This window comes from Sitophilus oryzae, unplaced genomic scaffold, assembly GCF_002938485.1.
Source record: "Sitophilus oryzae breed Bouriz unplaced genomic scaffold, Soryzae_2.0 scaffold_551_pilon_pilon, whole genome shotgun sequence".
In the NCBI taxonomy this organism is placed as follows: Eukaryota; Metazoa; Arthropoda; class Insecta; order Coleoptera; family Curculionidae; genus Sitophilus; species Sitophilus oryzae.
In genome coordinates this window covers 2596711-2622461 of record NW_022147142.1, presented here as the reverse complement: position 1 = coordinate 2622461, position 25751 = coordinate 2596711, and the positions used below count along the sequence as shown (strand labels likewise).

The following is a 25751-nucleotide window of genomic DNA, read 5'->3' as shown; positions in this document are numbered from 1 at the left end:
AGGTGGCTTTCGGCCTGATCCACTGCGACCTTCTCAGATCTATTGTGGTCCTCTTCTGATCCTTAGATTACATTCTCCAGTCCTATCATTTTCACAAAGTTTAGCAACTTGGAGACTGAACCCTCCATGTAGCTCCCTGGCAATGGCCTATCATTGCCTATTACCACGAGCCGCACGTTTGCCAGGCTGTCACACCGACATAAAATGTGTTCTGACGTTTCTTCTTCAGATTGGCAGAACCTACACATAGCTTCGTCTGTCAGTCCCATCAGCTTTAGATGCCTATTTAGCTTACAATGCCCTGTTAGTTTTTCTGTCCTTGCTTATCAAATCTACCGTGAATTTTGGCGAATGTTCTACAATGAACCTTTTTGCCTGTCTCTGCCCTGGTGAGTTTCTCCACCATTCTAGAGATTTGTTGGCCACCCATCGTTCCGTGGCCATTCTCGTGACCGCCTTTGCAACGCCGCAGAAGGGTTCTGGGCCTATGAATGGCATTGATGAGTCTTGCTTGGCCCTTTCATCTGCCTTTTCGTTACCCTTGTGACCCTCGTGCCCTGGCACCCAGGACAACGTATCAGTGCTACGTTCGCCCAAAGTATTCAGAGCACGCACACAGTCCCACACTAGTCTAGAATTGACCTCCGCGGAGCCGAGTGCCTTTAGCGCCGCTTGGCTGTCTGTGAAGATGGCCACAGAACGATTTGTTCTTTGTTGCCTTATTATTTCTTCTACACAATAGTGGATTGCCGTTATTTCTGCCTGGAAAATTGTGACATCCTTAGATAGGCTTACGTGGAAGTATCTCCCTTGTTTCGGCCCTACTATCCCAGCTCCTACGCCTTTACGCAAGTTAGGTTGTAATAATGTAGTGTTGGTTGTTATTGGATGATTATTAAAATATTACATGTAAAGGTAAAATACTTTTGCATCATTGAATAAAGAGACTAAGGGAGGAGTATATGAAGAAATTTGGCGACAACGAAGCCTAATATGGCCGAATTGTATACGGACTAACCAGTGGCGTTGGTTTTTTATTAAACTTAAAATATAAGTAGTGTTTATAAAAATTAACCCAATGACAAATATCTTGGTAAATGAGTGCCGCACTGGCGCGCCACTAGTGTTAATGTAGTAAATTTGGGGCAATTTTTTAGATATCATTGAAGAACCAGTTCGGCACTTTTGCACCGAGTTCAGCTATACCAGGTGTTCCTCAAAAGTGGCTCACCCCCACAACTTTCTTATTTTTTCAGATAAATAAACTATATTTGGTACGTATGTATGTATACATGACATAAATCGGGATTGATTGACGTATTCAATTGTTTTTGGTCACTTCCTGTTTCACCGGAAATGACTACAACTTTTGATTTTTAAATGGAAAAATATATTTCATCGTCTAATGTTTTTCGTGTCTTGTCCTGGCCTTTCAAATGGAATAAGGGTGGCTCATTAAGTATATTTGGAAAAAGCAATTTTTCTACGAATAATTTGGTACCACACACTTGGTATTTCGGTTCATAACGACAGATGAACCGCATGTTACAATTTCAAATAAACCATATGCGAATATGTCAAAAGTTGACGTATGGTATGTTATTCTATTCAGAGTGTTAATTTTCAATCGAATAAAGTAGAAATATACCAAGGGGTTAAAAATCGAAAGTTGTAATTTTCCGGTGAAACAGGAAGTGACCAAAAACAATTGAATACGTCAATCAATCTTAATTTGTCAAATAAAATGTCATATACTTACATGCCAAAATTCGTTTTTTTTTATCTGAGAAAATAAAAAAGTTATAGGGGGTGAGCCACTTTTGAGACACACCCAGTATAAATCGATTGTTGTAATATATCCACATTATTTTCAGTGTGGACAAAACGACAATCGACAATCTTATTGAACTAAAACTTTCGTCTTAGTTCTTCAGTTCAAGAAAAACGGATCGTTTTGTCGTCTACGCACAAGGTTTTACTGGATACGTTTTGACGGAGCAGGTAAGACTGACAGGTAATGTCAGTTACGTTTAGACGGGGCTTAAGTTTACTTATTAGTATGAGAAGTAAAAAAATCTTTGAAATTCTTGCGATGAAGAGAGGGGATATATCGATCGTTCTTTATCAATAATAGTATTGTCGTGTTTTCCTTAGGTTTTATTTTTAATCCTTTTACTGCTGCGGGTAATATATTTCCAAATGAAACACATAAAATTTAAAACGGGGGCGCGGCATCTTAGTTCTCCTGTTTGTATAGTTTGCTTTAATGTTCACACGCACCCGTGTCAACAAACACTTGGCTTTCTCTAGAACATTTTGGTTATTTACTCATTTGGCGGGTTTTTATTGCTCCAAAAAGAGGCGAGCGGTGACAGTCCACGGTGTGGGTGGTCCATAGTTTTTATTGGCCTGATGGGGGGAGCATATACATATATACACGAAATTCTATGAAATAATGGAATTTAGATTGTGTCTAATCTAACCCTTTGAAGACATGTTAGTTTTTATTTGGTTAACATAATAAGAGAGTTGTACAGGGTGTCCCATTGTGTGTTTTATAGGGTTTCTCGTTTTAAAGATATGGTTTTCACTGTGCTATTTTTTTATGAAACTAAAGATGCTACACCCCCTTGTCCTACCCCTCTTAGTTCCTGAAATACAGGGCTTGAGTCTGTTTTCTTTCAAGTGAATCAAGTAAATCGAAGTAAATTGAACTTGAATATATCGAAGAGTATATATAATAGTGATCAAAACAAATTACCACATTTTAAAGAACATGTATTCGATGACGTCTAATCTGTAATGGATTACATTACAACTATATAATAGTTTGTGGTACAACAAAATCGGTTAAATTTTCCAAAAAAAAAAGATTTTTTCGTTTGTCTGAAAATTGACCGTTTTATTTTATTTCGTTTTAGATAAATTAATAACATAGATAATAGAAGAAAATCGGCAATCATTACAGGAAAATTTATGTTAACATTAAAAAATATGTACTTAAATTGAATTTTGGCTGTCTTGACTTGACGATAATTCTAGTCTTTTCGAAAATTAATTAACTTGAATGAAAATGATTCAAGTCAAGGACTTAAGATTTAAATAATTTAAACTTTATACTCAAACTGACTTACGATTTAAATCATTTTAATTTTAGAAATGACTTAAGACTTGAGATTTAAGTCTTTTTGAAAGTGACTCGTTGCAGCTTTGAATATTGTAAAATATATGAAGGCGACGAGCCTAATTTATGTTAATGTAATGAAATTAATATTGTATCCAAAGAAAGTGATTCTAAAACACAAATATCTGATCTAAAGATTTAAAAAGAATATTTTTATATTCAAAGAGGCCTGCATTCTTAAAATGCTGTATGTACTCAAAAATTACTCTTGTAAAGATAATCCGGGGACATACTGTAGATGGTTATCCCTTAACTGGTCCGGTAATAGATATGTATCATAAACGGTCCGGCGTAGTCTGTGACTACGCCTTCTAAAAAAACTAAAAAAATAGCAAATTTTTATTTCATTATATATTATATTATGTATTATTAAACTAATCTAGACAAAAATGGGTTCAATTAAGATAAACTTTAAGAAAATATAGTACAAAATATAATAGCATACATATAAATTTAAAAAAAAAAACCGTATAGGTTTTGACTAAGCTTTAAAAAATAAAACTAAATTTCTAACAGTCATTACAATATAGAAATAAGTTTTTAATGCTATATAAAAAAATAAGTTATAAAACTGGAGTTAAAGAAAAAGTTTTTAGTTACAGCATGTGACAAAGTTCATTGTTTTCCTGAACATGTTTTACACAATGGATTCGTACATTATAGACATTAAAAATAATTAACTAAGACAAAACATTGTCTTTAACTAGTATAAGAACTCTAGGATAAGAATATCTCTGTAGGCGTTTTTGGTTGTCCAGGAATTGCAAGTATTCTACCATTTGTAAAGCGTATTTCTCGTGGAATATTTGACATTGTCAAACGCATTTATCTGACAGATTGTCATATTGTCACAGTCCTCATCATATCATTTTAATACAGTTTCTTCGTCACTAGAGTCTGCTAGAGTTTCCTAAACGCACTCTTTTCGAAGGCCCGGCCATATTTTACAAAAGTTTGTCACACACAAAATCTTACACAAACGGTCCGGCGTCGTCTGAGAGACTACGGCTTAAGTAACAGGGGCTTGGAACACCCTCAAAAAGAAAATTCCACTCCGCGAACTCCCAGTGGATGACATCATAAAATAATAAATACAAGAAGAAGTGTCAAGTCAATGTTAAATTATGGAAACAGCGTGGCTGCCTGGGTAACTAATTTTCAAATATGGCAGCTGGGACATTTGACATGACATAGACATGACAATTTCAATTTTATGAAATTTATTTCCGTTTCCGGTTTTTAATGGCGGGCTGTTCAGGAGGTTTAAATGAGGGTTAATATACTTTTTACTCTTTCTAGTAGTAAATAATACAACAAAATTACTCAAAAATATTTATTTGGAATTTAGAACAATGTAAATATGCAAATCAACACAATTAAAGAGCTATAAACACAAAAACTACTGTATCAATATCAAAATATTTAAATAACATCAGAGATGCTGTGTTAAAGTGAATTAGTAAAGTAACAGTGCACTGACTTACAGAAACTTGAAGATAAATAAATGTTTTCACAGTTTCACGGGCGTAAAACTAACTAACTGGAAGCAGGAAAAAGACAACAGGAACCCACGCAAAACCTGGAATCAAAAAAAAAAATGTAAAAAAAACATAAATATAGGCACATAAGACTTTTGTGAATTAAATCAAACAGGACTTGAATGAAAATAAAATGAATAAGAAATATGATACATAATATACATCTAATAGCTCATTTGTATTTTAAAAATAATCTACAAAAAAATAATGTACATACATAGCATTATTGCTATGAAAATACATAATAGGTACCTATGTGATATGTAATTACGCATTTCTGTTCATCTTGTAGATAATTAATGTAGGCTAATAATATTTCAATAATTATAATTTACCTTGTGTAACTTGCTTTCAATTTCTCAAAATAACCGATCAGTCTTTAAAGTAGAGATACGGAAAAATCCTTGGCAAGGAATATGCCAAGATCCGTGGATCTAAAGCTAAAAAAATATAAAAACAGTTAATATATTACCTATTTTTACATATAATATGGCCCATACCTTTGCCCATACCTTTGCCCATACCTACTACACGCAGAAACGTCGATTTCATCATTTTCTTTATGTAATTAATATCATATATACTTTATTAAAGTGTTAACAAGGAACTTTATATCAAAAAACATCTTTGTACTATAAATTTCAGCCGAAATATCATAAACAAACTTCCTATCAAATCTAAACGGCAAAAATTAAAATGGCGCTCGACCTTGCCAGAGGCCTCGGGAGTTGACATATGGCTGACACACAGAAAAAAGAAGAGGACGCCGACGTGCATAAAAATGTTCCGTAACAGAAATTGACAGAAATCATATAGAAATATTCAGATTTTTGTCTAGGACAGTCTAGAAGGCCATGCTTTCTGCCTGGGTAGGACCGCGCCAGAACTGTTTCCAATTTTCCGGTTTACTGTCACCCCCCTGGATGACATACCAAGAATGTACAACTTTGAGAAACACTTCACAGTAGTATTGAGGAATAAAAAGGAGGAGAAGAGAGAAATGGTTGCTCAGCATGTAAAATACCATACAATAACGTAGAGTAGGAGGACTTTATGTTCTTTGTCGAATTTGTTCAGCTTCTCTAGGTATTCCAGGGTTGCCACCTTTTATATTTAAAAAATCGGGACAGCACTAGTGCAACCATTTTTCTTAAATGTAAAATTTTATATGCCCATCGGATTTTGAAACAACATTTTATGCCTTTTTGCGTTAATAATTAATTCGCGTAAATTTTTATCAAAGCCACCCAGTAATTTTTCTCTCGTATTTTACCATTGAAAGCGCCATATGAAATAATACTCTGTGTATCTGCGAAACCGTTAAAAATTTTGAAATACTCTAAATACAATAAATGTTCATTTTTAAACTCTCCATCTAATAAAAAAATAATATACAGAGTGTTCCATTTAAAAAAACAAAGAAAAAATGTTTTATATTTTAGAAAGTTTGGCGTAGAATATTGAACATCCTGTATGAATTACGATTACCATATTTATAGCAAAGTAAGAACAGACCATCTAAAGTAAATACCTAATATTGTTTTGATTTCAGAACAGTTCTTGTATTTTTAATAATCTTTTTAAGAAGGACTGAAAAATATATATTTTTAATTTATTTTTTAATATCTCTGAAACTATGGAAATATATTTATTCATATCTTAGGGTTATGTGAAGTGATCTGAAAAGAAGCCAAAAATGCAATAATCTACAGGGTGTTCCATTTAAAAAAAATCATCCAGGTCCGCTCACACTTTTTTGAGCCACCCTATAGAAGTTAAAATATTTTCCTGAAATACATCCTGGTACATACTTTAGGTTTGCACTAAAACAAAATTCTCAAGTTTTTTATTGTAGGAGCTACAGATGCCCGACGCACTATTGCCGGACCCTGTACAATCAATTAAATCTAAAACAACTAGAACAAAACATAAACAAAATCAAAAGTTTCAGCTGTATAATCTGTATAATTGGCTTTATTAGTTTATTTAATTATTTTTAAATGAACATTTTTTTTGCAAAATTAAACACTAATTCACCACAATACACCTAAATACTTTGAAACATAACATAATTAGTATACACAAGCATAAAAAGGCATTAACCATTACAAGTGCGCTAATTTCCATTAAACACATACTTTTAGCACTGGACGCGCGTTTCGTTAACCAACTTAGCATCATCAGCAGGCGATGAAAACTGATGGTTAGCTTCAAATTTATGATTAGCGAAACGAGCGTCCAGTGTTAGAAGTAAAGTGTTTTGGTGTATTGCGGTAAATTAGTGTTTTATTGTGCTGTTGTAACACCAAAGGTTCCAAAACCTCCAACTGTAATGAATATTTTTTATTTGTTTTGTTTCTGTAATAATATGAGCCTTCTCATTTTTAATAAAATCCAAAAATTCTTATATGCTATATAGTTCCCTTCTAATGAGCTTAACTGAACATCTATTTCTAGCGTCTGTCTACATGTTCAACATCATACGTGAAAATATATAAATAACAACCTTAAACAATGAAGGCAAGTAATTTACTCTAGTTTTGAAAATACTTTATTTTTTTATCTATAATTTTTATATCCTTTTTGGCAAATTTCCTTTACGCAAGTTTTTATTATCGAATATTCAATAAACAGGGTATCAATATCTACTTCTTTTAATTCTTAAACTTCAAAAATTTTAATTAATAATTCCTGGAAAAGAACTGTTTTAAATTCAGGAAATTAATAAACATGTATATTTAATAATAAATTTTACAATTTTATTGTTTAATAAAAAGGTCGTGGCTATTAAACAAATAAAAATCGGGACATTAGGGCTTTGCGTGGGGACGCGGGACTCTTGGACCAAAATCTGGACTGTCCCGATAAAATCGGGACGGTGGCAACCCTGAGGTATTCTTTGACCAACTTGGAATTGATGGTTAGGTTAGTTATGGTTAGTTAATTGATAGTTTTGTGCTTATTTAATTTTTTAGTATAGCAGAAAATGTGATGTTAATCAAAACTTATAATAACTATCAAAGAATGAAAATGAAATGATATTAGCATAGAAACGCGACTTTTAGGACTTGCTTTTAGGAAAAAATGCAACAGTATGTTCCTAGTTTTTTTATTTTTCTCTAAAACGGTATGGAAATTTGAAAAAGTGTAAACGAGATTAACCGTTTTACAGCAATCAGTTTTTTTTTATAAAGAATGCATTTTTGTCTAAATGTCAATAATAAAAAGTGTTTCCTCTTGCATAGATGATTCGGGGACATACTTAAGGATCCAACAAGATTTTGTTATTTATTATTTTTTGAATTATTTTATTTTGTGATAACCAGGAAATATACAGGGTGAGTCTTAAATAAGTGCAAATATTTTCAAGGGTGGTATATTTCGACTCCAGGAACACGTCTATGAGGTTTTTTTCGCTAAAAAAATGTTGAAATTCGTGCATTTTCTTTTATATTTCCCCGTATATTTTTTGAAAACTTTTTAGAACTGCCTATTCACCGCAAATTTTCTCACGGTATAATTTCTTAATCTCTGATATTACCATAGTTACGGCTTTACTCTATGGTTACGGCAATAAAAGGGATGCAAATACAGAAAAATCCGGTGGTTCTCATAGTTTAAAAAAAAATCAATTTTTTTTTAAATTTTAAAACTTAAATAGCTAGGTTATTTTGGGATTATCTGAAAAATGGTAAAGAGAAAATATGTTTCTTTAATCGAGATCTACCAGCCCTGAAAATATTTGCACTTATTTAAGACTCATCCTGTATAGAAATATTTCATAGTGTATAATTTTAGGCTATTTTATAATGAAATATACTTTTGTTTTAAATAAAATTTATTACCAAATAACACAAATAACATTTTCTAGTATGCTTGCACTTTTTGAAGTTTTTACAATCTACTTTCTCTTAATTACATTTATTTATTTACAAAATATATACTTTTCTAGAAAATTTGTAACACTAATCTTATCATACAAATTAAATAAAAAAGCTTTAAATATCTATTAAAAGAAACAAACGTTTTATGTTAATTTAATTTTAACAATAATTAGTGTTAACTTTCGCACGTATCCCCAAGTGTCTATATTTTATTTAGCAGAAGGAACATTATTTTATATCTAAAAACTCACATGAGATATTTTTTATAAATTATTATTTACAGCAAATAAAATTTTTAAATAAGCTTAAGAATTATCATCTTTTTCTGTTTTTATTTCTATATTATTACTATCAGTGTTTGAATTATTTTTAATCAAATTTTCTATAGTAAATAAGCTGGAATTTTTCAATCTTATTGATTCACCATATTGATGTTGATTTTCTGATACATCGTCCGTCCTAGTAACTAAAGATATTGCCTCCTCCTGAAAAGTAAAAGAAAGAAGATTATTACAAAAAGTACATTAAGTTAAAGTACTCAAATTATGATTTAAAAAATCCTAAAATTCCATTATTTCTAAAATAAATCTTTATTATTTTATAAATAAGTTATTTCTTTAAAAATGTTTTAAAATCGGAAAAACTAAATTTTAGTTCAATTCAGTAACATATTCAAATCTTTTTGAAGTGAAACTTCTTTTCGCGCGATGGGAGTACATATTGAAGGTCGTGACATACGTAACGCGAGATGAAAAGTGGTAACGGTGACTTGATCTTAGAGCGTCGTAACTTGGGTCCTCAAAGAGCCCGATCTTTTCATGATATTTTGACGAGGTTTCGTACACTACGAAATCCCATCATCAATGAATCAAATCAAAAAATGGCCCGATTTAAATGAAATTTAGTATGTCGGTATATTGGATCAAGGCCAACTTTACTTTATGTACGACACGTGTCACTCTGACAGTTAGTTTTGACTTAGGAAAGTCAAAAGTTGATGTCGTCCGATCGCTACCAACTTTGGTAGGCAGGCTATGTGAGCGACGGTGCACAGAGTCCCATCCTGCAAACTTGTTTCTTTTACATCTTCATTAGGGTGGGACTAAGGATTTAATATTGAAGAAAAATGTTGGTCAATTTCGCCATAATTGGGGATGGAAAGCCCTCGACGAAAGGATCAAGCCCTCGACGTTTCGAACCGAGGCATGCCTCTAAATGGACGAAATAATCAGGATTTTTGCCCAGGGTGTTGTATCGAAATCATATGCAAGGTACTTGGAATTAGGAACACACAAAGCTAGGTCCAGACAAAGTCGTCAAAGAGTCACAACTGAACAACAAGACCGCCTTGTGTGCTAAATTGCTACAATAAATCTCAATGTTTCCCATCCAGAGTTACAAAGACAACTTCTGGCAGCTACAAGTGTGAACGTTTCAGTTGAAACCATACGAAAAAGGCTTCGTGTACAAGGGTTTTACAGCAGGGGAGAGTTACGGATCCCACAGTTATCTCGGCAAAATAAAATTGACCGGCTAAATTGAGGCCTTCAACATCAAAACTGGACAACTGGGAATTGGCAAAATGTTCTTTTTTTCGGATGAGACCAGAATTGGTCTAAGATCAGATAACTATCGAATTCGGGTTCTCAGAGCTCCAGGAAGACGAGCGAGACTCCAGGCTTCCTAATCTGTACCAAGATATAAAGGAGGAACTGTAATGTTCTGGGGAGGTATTAGACTAGTAGCAAAAACTCCATTGTTACCACTTCAACAAATTTTAACGGGTCGGAGATATGTTGATTTGGTGCTAGAACCACTCGTTAGTCTTTGGAGAGCTGCAATTAGGGATAATTTTAACTTCATGCACGATAGTGCACCTCTCCATACCAGCAGAGTGACTCGAGTATGTCTTGAAACGGAAGGTGTCATAGTTTTGGACTGGCCTGTCTATTTACCAGATCTAAACTCAATCGAACACTTGTGGGGCTAGCTCAAAAGAAGGGTTAGAGCTCGTCGAAACAATCCAGGAAATCTCGCACAGCTTATTGATGCAGCATTAGCAGAATGGAAAAACATACCCCAAGACAACGTGGATAATTTAATAAGAAGCATGCCAACGCGGATAGAAGCTTGCATAAGGGCTAGAGGTGGCAACAAGGAATATTAAAATTATCAATTGTCTTTTTGCTTATGCATTTTGTCCATTAAAAATTTATCTCTTAATTTTGTTTCAGAAACTAAAAAATACCATTTTGTTTATTTTGGGAAATGATTAATTTTTTTAAATTGCTATATGGATTATTTTTCATTAAAAGTCATTGGTAAGGACTGAGTTTTATTCATAAACAGAAAATTTTCATACATCTCAAAAATCATGAAAAATAATAGATGATTCCATATATGTTTGGTTGTGTATACACTAAAACACTATATCTTATAGAAAATTTTGCATTGAATTTGAGGGATTTCATCTGAAAAATTATTAATTTGGAAGAGATTGCCGCTTTGAAAGAAAAAGCGGCAGAAAATGATAAGTGCAGTCTACTGGTCGCAACGATCAGTCAACGGTCAGGTCGTTAGTGCGCGTTTTATCATTTGATTTAATGGTATTAGAGGTAGCAGCGACCTGGTCGCTGTGACCTGGCCGTCATGTGTCAGTGCGTTTGAGGTCTTGTCGCAGCATTCGATAGCTGGTCGCGACCTTGTCAGTGCGTAGTCGTCAGTGCGTTTTAGCTCTAAATCATTTGTGACACATCGGAATACAACCTAAGTCATTTGTGACACATCGATATATTTCGTAACTCATATGGTCACGTAAGGATATTTCTTAAACAAGCGGTAGACATTTTTTGGTTTGTAGACATTTTCTGCCAAATTTCAAGCCACGTTTTCCTTCTTTTATTAATAATGAATCAGTTAAACTCCTTGTTAGTTAGATTTTTAAATATTTGATGTTTATTTTATAACCTAGTACCTATTTTAATTGACATTATGAATTATTTTTTACACGCAAATTTTCAAAAAATTCCGCAAATTACCTACCTATAACTCAATTAGAAAAGAAAGAGCCTTCGAGTTTATTTAAAACAAAACAAACGAGCGGGCAAAAAACCGTATATTTTGCTGCAAATGCAAAATAACTTTCGCAAGAACTTTCCTGTTTAACTAGTGCCCGTTAAAAATAATTCAACAACTCTGTGAGAACACGCGGCTCAAATTCAACCCCCACAGTTAAAAGTTCATTTTTGTAACGGTCAGCGCTCGTGAAAGAACGAGTGAGATGGAGAATAAAAGTTTTTATTTGAGTTTTCGACTCTTTTTTAATTAGTTTGTTACCCTTGGTCGCTCTGTTACACTTGAATTCGTTCAGTTTTAGTTTAGAAATAAGAAAAAAATCTCCAAATTTATTCTATCTGTAAAAAAAGGAGCCCGGTGGAAGGTGAACATTTTTGTCATCTATGTGTTTCCTTCTGTTCTTGTTATTGAAGAAAATTAAAATAAATTGTGTGTGCACTATTGTGCGTATATTTAAAGTGAATCTTATTACCAAGAGCTATTAAATTTGAGTAACATGTTTGAAAAAGTGTAGTCTGAAATTATGAAAAAGTAATGAATTAAATTTTTGGTAATAAATTAAAATTTATTAAAAAATATAATATATATCTATTTATAATAAATTAAAATTATTTTTTTTGCGTATAAGAAATGGTTTTTTAAGCGTAACAAATATTTTTCATGCGTAAAAAATAGTTTTTTACGTGTAACAAATAGTTTTATACGCGCAAAATAAAACACGTGGCGTCACGCGTCACTACTATAGTAAACGCCACGAATGTTTGGGAGTGATTCATCGGTCGCTACCATGATACAAAGAATACAAGGTATGATATTGCGCAGGTTGGTCACTATGTCACTGGTGATAAACGGCACCATTGGTCGGCAAGCTCCGCGCGCCAATTTCAAATTCTCAAACAGATGACACATAATAAATGAAAATAAATTTTCAAATGTCAAGCTCGATGATTTGACATAACTTTTGGGGTTATGTCCTAATTCTTCCCTACTTTAGGTCTTTTTTTATTAGTGGCAATTGAACAATATGGATATTTTTTTGTATGGCGGATGACGTCACAGGTGGTATGCGCAAACTTAACGAAATTGGAGTCGCTATCGATCATACCTTGTTTTCTTTGTATCATGGGTCGCTTCCATGTGAACTAATCTGTTCAAGGTTACATAAAACTTAATTCTAGTGCCGTGGTCTTTCAAGTCATATAATAATCAATATATAATCTGGGTAATGGTGTGGATCCGGTGGCTGACCTTGAAACGAGTTTTTGCTGCATATAGTCACAGACACTACGCATGCGCACATCTTCGATGTTGCCAGATTGTGAATTATTTTGGAATTATTTTCAGTAGAAAACAAATATGTGCTTTTCAGTGTTTTTTTGTCAATATATACCGTATGATCGAAAAAACGGCGTCCAGTTGTCTGGGAAATGACGATTGAGAACATTTCCATAAAATGACAGCGATCTTCATTTCATAGTCATTGCTGACGCTATTTTTTTTCAATCATAGTACGCGGTATATTATATTAATATTTCGCACAACACGTGAACGCTTATTATGTATTTTCAGTCAATAAAATTATATAGAAATAAAACTCTAGATTACTATCTAGATTATTGCTACGTTTAAAAAGTGCTTCATTAAAAATTCGGGAAATTAAAAGGGATGTGTCCAAATTTTTTCTTTTTTTTTTTAATTTTTAAATGCTGTAGCTCCATGTCATGTTCATAATAGATTTTTTTTAACATTCCATCAAAACTACGGAGGCCTTAAAAGGCCTTTTAGCCTCCGTAATTAAAATTGTAGAATCAGCTTCAACAACATTAACAGTTACCTTGTTTAATTCTGCTTATACATATATTGCATTAATTTTTCTGCTACATTAAGATTTCTCTATTCTTACACCTAATTTATGTGATTTTCTTAGCATATATGATTTATAAACCATATTTTTCCTAATGGAAGGATGAATAGGATATGCAAAATTAAGATATTTTAACATTATTTAAACAACTTAAATTCCAGACCAAGCATAATATAGTATTAAGATGAAGACATAACAAATATTATAAGAAAGATCTTAATATAAATCACAAACTAAGTCTTAATTTAGTCTTGTATTTCTATTATTATTATATTATTCTTATAAAACTAATAAGATCAAAACTCAACCTTCACCATATTGTCAAGATTTGGCATTATAGGAAACAAGAAATTACAGTAAATTAAGAAAAGAATAACAAAGTATACGATATTAAATACTGTAATGTATTTTACGATACAAACCATCTCCCTTCTAAAGAGAAAAAGATAAAACATAAAGCTTATTTTAGTCTTATCAACACACTCTTCGATAAAATCCACTAACTTGATATCTATGCTTGATATTTTTAAGAAATTATGATACAAACATTAATTATAATCAAAGTATATTATATTACATAGTAACATTATATAATAGGTAAAATGTTACCTCTATCTCCGATTGACGTTTATTGTTCTATAATAAGACCCGTCATGGTAGTACTTCAAAACATCAATACATGCATATAATCAAAAATATTGTTGCCTGTAAATAACTAGAAATTAAATAACTTGAAAGAAATAAAATAATTCTAATAAGTTTAAAACCATTAAGAAAAAATCCGTAAATGATAAATTTTAATTCTAATGTAAACATATAAATAAATGTTATTATTATTACAATTTTATATATTATAATACTTTCATTTCACAATCTTCATTATCCTTCTTACCTTAATTTTGGATATCAAGATAAATCTGAAATTATAGAATTTGTATTATTATTGATTAACACGCAAAAAAAAATTTCAACTGCAAATAATTCGAAAATAAACTGCAATTTGGCAACATCGACGATGTGCGCTTGCGTAGTATCGATGATCAAAAGCAGCAAATATGGGCTTCAAGGTCAGCCACCGGATCCACACCTTTACCATAATCTGTTGTAATTTGTTGTTTTAACTGTCAAAGTCTTGTCAAAACATATATTTGGTTATAAATATAAAATGGAATGCCCCATTGGTTGCACTGCAAGCACACCAATGGACTGACGCACAAAAACGGAGCAATCAAAGAAACGCGATATAGTATCGTCTTTGTCAATCACGCCAACATTTTAGAATAAGTAGGAGGAGCGCAGGCAGATGATTAGACCGGGCCTCTAAAAACCTACGTCTGCGGTAAAAATTACGTTTTTAATGTAAAAATGATAGCGCGCGTGTCGATTCTAACTTCATCAAGCGATGAATCACTCCCAAACATTCGTGGCGTTTACTCTACTAGTAAGTACTTTAGTAATCCAGTCACCTTCAAAAAGGCCTTTTGGAGGAAAGTTTTGGGGTAGTTCTGATTTTTTCTAATTATAATGTTTTTTGGGGTGCTGAATTCGAACTTATCCGATACGAATTACTAATAAATTCGAAATGGTAGATTCTCTTCTTCTCGTCCGTTAACTCTCGAAAGAGAATGGTGACATCATGCCTCAATTGCTCGAATCGTTGTTCTCCATTCCTCTCTGTCTTGAGCGGCTATAGAAGCCTCTTGCAGGCCGTGACCAATAATTATTTTGGTTTGGTCTACCCAGCGCATCGGAGATCTTCCTCTTGGTCGTTTGCCATTAATCTTCCCTTCAATTCTGATTGTTTTCCAGTCCATCTGTGCTTCTCGAAATGTGTCCGAAGTACCTAAGGTATGACTGATGGTTTATTTTGGTTGAAAGTCTTGTATTAACTTTCAACTGCCTTAGAATTGATACCGTTGGTCCGGTCTGTGTATGAAATTCGCAGTATTCTTCTGTAGGCCCACATTTCGAAAGCATCTATTTTTCGTCTGCTTGTAGTTTTCAGAGTCCAGGTCTCTGATGCACGAGCTGATGCATAAGTAGCGATAGGAAAGATCAATGTGTTTACTAATTTTAATTTGTTGCGCTCGGATATTGCGGAGCCTTTCCATATTCGTGTTAGTTTTATAGTCGAGTTACGAGCTATTGCTAGTCTGCGTTTGATTTCCTAGTCACAGACTCCCTTGTTTGTTACGAGGGATCCGAGATAATTGAACTTTTCAACCACTTCAAAACCATCAATCTCCGTGATGTTAGTAGGATATCGGTCTATTATCATGACTTGCATTTTCCTTTTGTTCAGCATAAGGCCATGTTCCGCACTGATCTTACGTAACCTTCGCATTATTTGAACAAGTTCTTCCTCAGAGCATGCAAGAGTTAAGGTGTCATTGGCATACACAAGGTTTGTGATCTTTTTTCCACCTATCGTTAGTCCGCCTCGCCAGCCCTGTAAGACTTTTCTCATTATGTACTGTCCATATGTTGATGAGTATGGGTGATACTATACAACCTTGTCTCACACCACGTTTCGGACTAAAATACTTAGAGAGAGCGTTGTTGACTTTGAGTTTTTCGGAGCTGTCTTCGTAAATATTTTTAAGTAGAAATATAACATGTTTTGGTACTCCCATTTTTTCTAATACCAGCCACAACTTCTTCTACTTTACACAATCAAAAGCCCTACTGTAGTCGACGAAGCATAAATACATTTTAACATTAAATTCATATGCTTTTTCAATTATTTGCATACATTATTTAAGATCTGTTCTCTTGTTCCTATGGTAGATTATTCTTTTAGAAATGGTAGATTATTCTTTTAAAATTATTGTGCCGTGCGGTTGCCCAGTAAACCCACTTAACCAAAAAAGTTAAATACTAATAATTCTTTTGTTAATTTCCTCAATTTTAATACATATTCCCTCCATTTTCCCGAATAGTGGGAATGCTCCCACTTGCATTACTTTGAGGTTATGTTTTTCCGTTCAATATTCCGTTCGCTGGTCGATATACGTATCAAATTCCTTTGCCTGTTTGTTTATGTTATGATTTCAGCCATAATTATTCTTCCGAGTTAAAATCAGATAATGGACTCAGCAAAAGGTGCTCATCAACCTAAATAAAAAGGCTTACGACAGCTGCATTCTACCTGTGCTTACGTATGGCTTAGAGATTATTGCAATTACCCGAAAAACAGCAGAACAACTACGAGTAGCACAAAGAGCCATGGAAAGAATCATGTTAGGAGTCACCATTAGGGAAAAAATACCAAACCAAACACCCACATACGTCAAAAAACGAAACTAATAGATGTTGTTAAAAGAGTGGCAAGTCTGAAGTGGCAATGGATAGGACATGTGGCAAGACAGGATCCAGACCGATGACCCGAAAAAGTTATTCTATGGAGACCTAGTGGAACAACAAGAAGTGTGGGCCAACCAAAAAAGAGATGGGTCGATGACGTCAGAACAGTGATAGGGAGACAATGGATAAGGTTGGGTAGAGATCGCGAAGCATGGAAAAACCTAGAAGAGGCCTATATCCAACATTGGATGGAACCAGGCTGAGAAAGAAGAAAGAAGAGAAGAATGGACTCAGCAACAGTTCTAACTCGCCGCCGGAGTATAGTCCAAATGAATAAGAGTGGGTTTACATGCATACGTCATGCATCATCTATCGTGGATTTAGGATTTTTAGAAAATGACTGCTATTACTTAAATTTGATTGGAGCGACGGAACGACGGACGACCGCATGACGAATACATAATAATATAAACTCACCTTTGAGTTCGATAATTATTTTTTTGTTATTTTGCAGTTTGTTTATGTAAAATTAAAGCACACAAAAAACTTGGTTTCTATTTATTTTTATTATATTTCCAATTTCAGGGAACGTTCCCAGAAACTTTCACAAAAAGGTCTTTCATTAGAAAGTGCCCATCACTAGATATGTGCTCGATTTGGCGATTATTCGAATATTATAAAATTCATTCATTCAACTAAAATATTAATTATAATTCTGCAGTGATTGAGTTTTATAAAGCATTGTTGATTATTATAAAAAAAAGTAATGTACTATCAAAAGTTTTATAATAATAACCTGTGAATGATTTTAACTTAAATTTTAATCCAGGCATAAAATAAACCCCCTTTAAAAGAACCATTTATCGCGCCTCGGAAATTCACCAATCCAATTGCATAATTAACTTATATAATATCTCGAGAAAACTGTCACATTCGTTACATTTCTACGTTTGTTCTACCAACCTGGAAAATTGAAGTTCCGCATTCGGAAACTCTCTGACGTCTAGTTTTCCGCCTTCTGTAATTTCCTTTTTCGAACATATTTGCGGCCTTGGGATCCAGCATCCAATACGAACCTAAAATAGAACAAAAATTTCAGAAAGTTAATAGTATAACGGCTATTTTCAATTAAAATTTGCTGGTTGGGAACTAAACTCTTTGCTTTACCACTTTATGAAAAAACTACTAAGTGATTCATTCTTGGTTGAGTTCTTTTAGAGATATTATTGGAATAAGATCCTTTTGACTGTGATAGACAATTCAGTATTGATCCTAAAAGAATTTTGAATTTTGATTATATTCGTTTAATTTAACTTGCACAGCGTTTCGGACAGATGTATCACTGACTGATTTCAAGTGTAAAATAATTTAAATACCAAAAATACTGCCCTTATACAGGGTGAGTTTTCTACATGTTCTCTATGGGTATCTCGGAAACTACTGGGGTTAGAGAGACGGTCAGATGGAGAAAGAATTGCGGTTTTGTGAGGACAAACATATGCGCTTTTCGGAATTGTGAAAAAGTTTGTGGTTTACTAGATATTTCGAAAAAAACAAATTTCGGCTATTTTAAAAATGCTCTCTAATTTCATCATAATCTATTTTAGAAAAAACGTTTTCAGATAAAAGTTGTAGATAATCACAAACTTAATGAGATTGTGTTTTCCGTTTTTTTCTAAAGCATGTCATTTTTGACATATAAAATAATAAACGTACTATAAAAATACTTAACGACTTTATTTTCCTCACTATATACACCATTTACACAACTAATTAACTATGCAGTATGCAGAAAATTGAGTAATAGTAGTTACTGTTACTCAATTTTCTAGCACCTTCGCCAAATAGTTCAGTTTTTTGAGACAATTTTTCTATTACAGGGCACAATCCCATACCGACTCAACTGCCGAACGCTGCTTTTTATATATCCTAGCGACTGTTTCTGGAACGTTCTAAAATTATCTGTAATTTTCGATACCCTTCTGCAATCTACCAGTAAATTGCACCGCCTCATACGCTTTTCTACTTGGCTAAGAGATGCTTCAACAATGTCCTCAAATAGTCCTCAACCAGCAAAATTGCGGTTTAAAGCGATGCATCTCCAACAGATGGCGCCACACGCACCTTGAAATTCATGAAATTTCATGTTTTCTTAAGTGGAAACTATTGTTGGCCATGCCTTTATAAAAGCATTTTTTAATATTGTCAGTGATATCAGCTACAATATTTTTTTTTCGAAAAATTACTGAGTTATAGCCAATATTTTATCATTTTTAAACAGTTTCACTTAGTTAGCTGTGGAAACAAGTTCACTCGTTGCTCTCAGAGATGTCAAACTGTTACATTCAAACTTTGTAAATAAAAATAACCAAAAATTGTAAATATGAATTTAACAAATGAAGAAAAGCGTGTAGGATTATTGGTTCAACTTTTGGCCATGCATTTTCGAGGATACGTTGACCGGTGAACGCTTTTTAGAGAACGGTTTTCAAGACATGGTAGAAAAGTCAAATTTAAATACTCGCGCATCAATAGAGTGGTTCCAATATGACTTTCATTATGACACTCTCTCACAAACTCAGAGATAGCAAGAGATTGACTAATTGCATGGGCCTCTTCGATCACCTAGCCTATCCATTTTAGATTTTTTATGCGGTATGGTTAGCAACAAGATGTACTAAAGAACTTATGAATTAAAAGAGGCACTCGAAGGGGCGGTGCTGGAGAAGTTTAATAAAGTCGACCGGTCGTTCTGTAAAAAAAATTGTAATTCAGTTGTAAAGAGATGCATTTTATGTACTCAAAATAATGGCGGATTTTTTGAATATTTGCTTAACATAACTTAAAGTGTATAGTAATTTTTCAAGTTTTAGTTTGTGTAATGTAAATGTAAAGAACCGTTTAATAAAATATTTTGTTTTTTTATAAGTTATAATCATAAAAGAATAAGAATAAGAATAAGAATAGGGAAATTAGTCGAGAAAGATAAGAATTGACTATAACCCAATCAACACCGTTCAAGAGTATATACGTTTAATAAACGTACTATCCGTATAAATATCGTATATTTTTTTAAAGGTATAAATAATATACGTATTTCATATTACTTTTTTATATGCAACGTGTAATATACGCATATTAAAGGACTTTATTTTCCGTTGATCTTAGTATATACGTTTATTATAGTGCATAGTATTATACTGCTTTTTAACGTATATTCGAAACATATATTTTAAGTATATGATATTTCCATTTTGGCACCAAGTCAGTTATATTCGTAATTTTTGAAAAGTTCAGACACAAAGGGCATAATAAGTAATTATCAAACTGTTTTTTGTGATTTTTTGATAAATTTGAACTCCAATATAAAAATATTAAAAAAAACTGAATTTCAAAAACGTATATAAACAGTATCAATAAATTGTATAGAAATGGTATATAGACTACATATACGAAACGTTTATTTGACACTATAAAATCTGGTCACGTGATTAGATCTACCAATCATATCGTTAGACTTTTTACAGCAGATGGAATCTAAATGGAATATGGTATACGGATATGAAGCCCATACTCGACACTACAAAATCTTGTCACATGATCAAATCTACCCAATCACGTTGCGTCTTCTATGAAACATCTAGGCTCAGAGTAAGGGTAATCAAGGGTAAAGACGCCTTTGTGTCCACACATTGTTTGTTTGATATCAATATAAGGTGCGTTATTTAATATAATACTTTTCCGAAAGACATACCCAAGTAGCATTTTCACGACTTGCGACCACATGTTTACTAAACACAACGTTGGATTAGTTACAAAAAATAGTTAGCTCCCTACCTTGGGTATTAAAATAAATTTAAACGTTTTTATAACGTTGTACCGACGTTGGACTAGTACTACAGCAAAGTAGAAGCTTCTGCGACGTCGAATAAACGTTGTCTTGTAACCTTTTTTGCTTAAGTGATCTTTAGGTGATTCGGAAAACGTAGTTACAACGTTGGACAATATAGAGTTTTCCGACGTCAGTTTCAGGACCTATTCCAACGTTATGCAAACGTCGTCTATTTTACTAATTCCAACGTTGTTTAGATTTCCTTATTCTTACGTTGGTAGGACGTCGAGTCACTACCTTTTTGCAACTGTATTGAACCATAACCTTAAATCTTAAATTTTCACTTCAGTCAGACAGTTCAGTGCTGCTTTTGTTTTTATAAAAAAAAATTAATTAAAATGAGACATAAGAAAGGTACATATAAAACTAAATTTAAATATACATCTACATATAAAACCAATAGTTTATCCACTCCCTCGTTTATTTAGATTATAGAGGGCGGCACAAGCTAGACTCTAGGATGACTAAATTAGGCAATCTTGCGACTAGTATACTACCTGGCCGCACTGCGACTTTATTAGTCCAGTATGCGACTACTCGAACTACTCCATCTTAATCTCCAAAACAACAAAGTGAAAGCCGCCATGTTGTTAAATAAGTAAATGTTTCGTTCCTAAAATAGCAATTCCTGCTTTTGAATACATTAACTTGAAATATTTGACCCTAAAAACACGCGGAAACAATTTTTCGACTGCGAATAAATTATTCGCATTTTACTAAAAAAAAAATTCAAGAAAATTTTAAAACTTCTTTAATTTTAAAGCCCATTAGTATTTTTCAAAGTAGAAACAATACATTTATCAATAAAGTTGTTTGCGTTTAACTTTTTTGCCTTGGGTAACGAGTTACAGAGTTGGTTAAAGTGTTTCAATAATTATGATCTTCAAACATCCTCCACACTTAAATACTTTTGTTTTGTTTTCCTTCATTGCCATCTGACATATGTCTCTAACTAAATCATAAAAATAATATTTTTACTATAATTATCCCAATTTAGGATAAAACGCGACTTAGACGCCATATTAGTTTTGTATTTCTGTGAATTAGGATTTTAAACAACGTTGTAGTTTGTACTAAATTAGGCTTCTAGCCAACGTCGGTATCCAACGTCGTTTCGACCCAAAAATTATTCTCCAAACTAGTGCAGACTAGGGTTGGCACGAGGTTGTGCCGACGTTGCGCCCCGACGTTTGGTCGCGTGACACAACGTTGTCCCGACGTCCAAATGCTGCTTGGGTAAATATGGTATATCCAGCTACTACTTTTACACAATTTATAGTTCAATTGCAGAAGAAAGAGAAAGTACACTTAGGCTCTGTTACTTACGTATTACGCGTTGTAGCGTTTTGAGGATTTTTTTTAAATTTTTTTCCTTTGGAAACGTACTTGAGGGTAAGTTTTAAATTTATCTAGTTATAAGCTTTTTTTTTCATTTATCAAGTTATAAGCTTTTATTTAACTTCACATGTACGTATTTATGTAAATTTTTATATGCATGAATATGTATATATGCAATGACAAGTTTTTGCAGTGCTGAGCATAGGTTTTGTAAACGTATACTGTATACCGTTTACATACCCCTGCTGAAAATTAAAAAAACATTACGCGCAAACGCTTTTTTAAAAAACAGACCTTTCTTAAACCTAAACTTTTTTTTATTACTTTTAGTACATGGATTAAATAAAAACTTGTTGTTAGGAAGTTATTTATTACACCCTATCAGTAATTGTATAATATATCGTTTGCCCTTTCTCCATTTTTTAGAAGCTGTCAAACTTTCTTATTCTGGTAGACAACTGGATTGATTTAAACGATTTTGTAAAATAATATACTACTCGTATAACAGAGAAAAAATGTGAACGTATGTATATATTATTCTTTATATTTTATGTTTAGTTATATTTATGTATTGTCAGTTTTCTTATTTTAGGAATTATGATATGTTTTGTTTATTTTTATTTCAGTAATGTACGGTATATGTCTCCAATTTTTAAGATGTTATTAAAGAAGATTTCCAATTAAGTTTTTTTATACTTATTCATTAAAAATCCTACCATTAATCATAAAAAATGTATTAGCAAATTTAATTTAGTAATTTAATCACCTAGCATTATTGTTTTTATTAATAGGAAGATTTTTTGAACCAGTAAAAACAAACTTTTTAATTTTAGGTTACTGAAAAATTGCAATATTATGTTATATAAAGGGGTTCTAGGGTATGTAGAATGTAGAATGTTTAGGAGGGGAGTTAATCACCGCGACCTTATAGATCTATTGTGTGTTCCCCTTTCTTGAGTTATAAACTCATCATACAGTCTCAGGGCTTTAAGAAAAGCCAGTATCTGAGACGGCTCCACAGAGGCCAGCTCTCCATCCTCGACATCAGACGTACCAAGGTTCATGGCACGAATGGTCGTCGTCTCGGCGCACTCTGTGATAAGGTGTTCTGGTGTTTCCCCGTTTTCCCCACAAAATCTGCATTCGCCGTTGTTTCTCAGTTTCAGCCTACTGAGGTGTTCGTTGAGGAGACAGTGTCCTGTTAGAAACCCCGTGACAATCCGAAGATTGTTTTTACTTAAATCAAGGAAAACCTTTCATTTTTCTCGGTCATAAGTTCTAAGGAACTTTTTCGAGTGTCTTAGACCGTTGGAGGACACCACAGGGTATAATTTATATCACCATTATGTAGCATTTCTTAAGTAACCTAAGGTCTGTTTATACTGGTTCAAAAATCCTTCATATTAATGAAAAACAATAATGCTAGGTGGTTATATTACTAAATTTCATTTCCTAGATACGTATAAATTTGTATGTAAAAATAACATTTAATAAACGGTTCTGTTTCACGTATAAATTTATAAAGAAAAATAACATTTAATACACGTATTTGGTCTACGTGTAATCCTAGTATATCATAAATTGTTAATATACGTTTACCATCTTGTATAATATTGATATATGTATATACGATTATAAAAGGAATAGAGAAACCTTAAATATATACGTTGAAGTGGCGGACATTTTGCAGTTTATTATACGTTTCACATTCTTTGTCGTATACCTAGATAAGATGGACGGTATTAGATCAGTTTAAACGTATAATATACCATTGTGTGTTGCTTGGGAACTAAGTAATTTATAAAAAAAACATATTATAACTTAAATCGCTGGAAAGCTTTAAAAATTACGCTTCTTGTGAAGTCATGGCTAACTATATGGTTTCCATTTAAAAAACATATATTTGTGTCATATGTCAAAAATGACAGACTTTAGAAAAAATAGTAAATAAAGACAAAGTCAAAAATTCTATATTAGTATCAACCAGAGAATAAATAACCCTAAAATATCAATACCGAATCATTGTCTACCACATTCAAAGAACCTAAAGATATTGAAAATTCAAAATCAATCTTTTGTTGCTCATCAGCAATAATTAAGAAAAGACAAGACATTACTTTACCTTTCAAAAATTCTTTAACCAATAAGAGGCTGTCTAGCCTGTTTAATTCCAAATTACAAATCAAAAGTTTGTAATTCAAGCCCTCGAATAAAAACCCACAAAAATTGTTATTTTCTCTACCTTTTCCTCCGGAGCAATCTGCGCCTCCTCCTCCTCCTCCTCCGCTAATTTTGTCCCTGGGAACTTTAACAAAGCAATCGTTGAGGCTTAAATTGTGCCTTATGGAATTTTGCCAGCCCTGTTTGTTTTCTCTGTAATAAGGAAAGTTGTCCATAATAAATCTGGAACGAGAAAAGCAGAAAAAGGATTATTGAGTTATTTTTGGCGTTTCGTTAAGAATCAAATTAGAGTAAGCAAATAAAAAAGCGCTTTACTTTAATATAATTTATTTATTTACATTCTTTTGTTGGGTACATTACAGTAAATGGTCAGAAATCAGTGAATCTTAACAATTGTCTGTTAGTAAAAGAGCATTATTCACTGATTTGCTAACACTCCGCCAGTAAAAATTCAACGACTAATTTTGAAACAAACTTTTACCACAGTATAAAAAATGATTTTTCTCTATTCTGTTCTTTTACTAATGATTTTTTACATTCACTGAAGTTTACTAGTGCAATCATTCAAATTCACTTTGCTTTTTAATTGATAAAGTAGCTGACAGAAAATTTGACTTGAGACATTCAATTTTTAAATCAAGACACCAAACTCTTATTAACCCTCAAATGGCGTGGTGGGGTCTAGCGGATCGCAAACACTATTTAAACTTCTGTAAAATTTTTGTGTTTAATATTTAGGCCTCGCCGAGCCATTTACCTTTAAGTTAGGGTACCCATATGCTGTTACAGGCACACTTGTTTTTTATCAAGTATCTTTCCTACCAGCGGGGTGTAAAGTTTCATTGGGGTCTGTGTGGCACCACCAACAAATGTTTCATTATTAAAACTGTTGCAGTCCCAAAAGTGTGCGTCACGGGGACGCCAATTTCGAGGAAACATTAATTGAGTGGTTTGATGAACTTAAAGAGACTTAAGTGATATGAAGATCATCGGAAACATTGATTTTTCTCCGAAGAGTAACCATAACTCCGATTCTGAATTTCTTACTTATAGAAAAGAGAAAATTAAGTAATCAATACCAGAAACGAAAGAGATGTGGTATATGTCAACGGAGAAATGACAAAAAAACAAAAATCTTGCCGCAAATCCATGTGCGGCAACTGCAGATCCTATGTTAGTATGAACTGTATTTCAAATAGTTATGTACATTCAAAGTTTGTAGTTTCGTTGAAAATAATTTATGTTTATTACTTTAGCTTCACATTTCAGTTGTTTGTACTTACGAAATAATCATAAAAAAATAATACGAAAAAATCATAAAATATACAGGGTCCGGCAATAGTGCGTCGGGCATCTGTTGTAGCTCTTAGAATAAAAAACTTAAGAATTTTGTTTAAGTGCAAATCTAAAGTATGTTCTAGGTAGTATTCCAGGAAAATATTTTAACTTCTATAGGGTGGCTCAAAAAAGTAGGAGTGGATAGGGATGATTT

At 32.9% G+C, this 25751-nt stretch overlaps 1 protein-coding gene across 3 annotated transcripts in view; it reads right to left on the bottom strand.

Moving 5' to 3' along the window:
- Positions 1-8710: 8710 nt before the first annotated feature.
- The window catches only part of LOC115887069 (fork head domain-containing protein FD2-like), a 34357-nt gene continuing 17316 nt past the window's right edge, over positions 8711-25751 (bottom strand). For all 3 annotated transcript variants that reach the window (XM_030906392.1, XM_030906390.1, XM_030906389.1), the window contains exons 3-5: positions 24321-24481; positions 17812-17924; positions 8711-9091 (exon numbers count right to left, since the gene is read on the bottom strand). In XM_030906392.1, the coding sequence (XP_030762252.1) occupies positions 8912-9091; positions 17812-17924; positions 24321-24481 (454 nt within the window). In that variant the 3' untranslated portion in view covers positions 8711-8911. The remainder of the gene's footprint in view (positions 9092-17811; positions 17925-24320; positions 24482-25751) is intronic.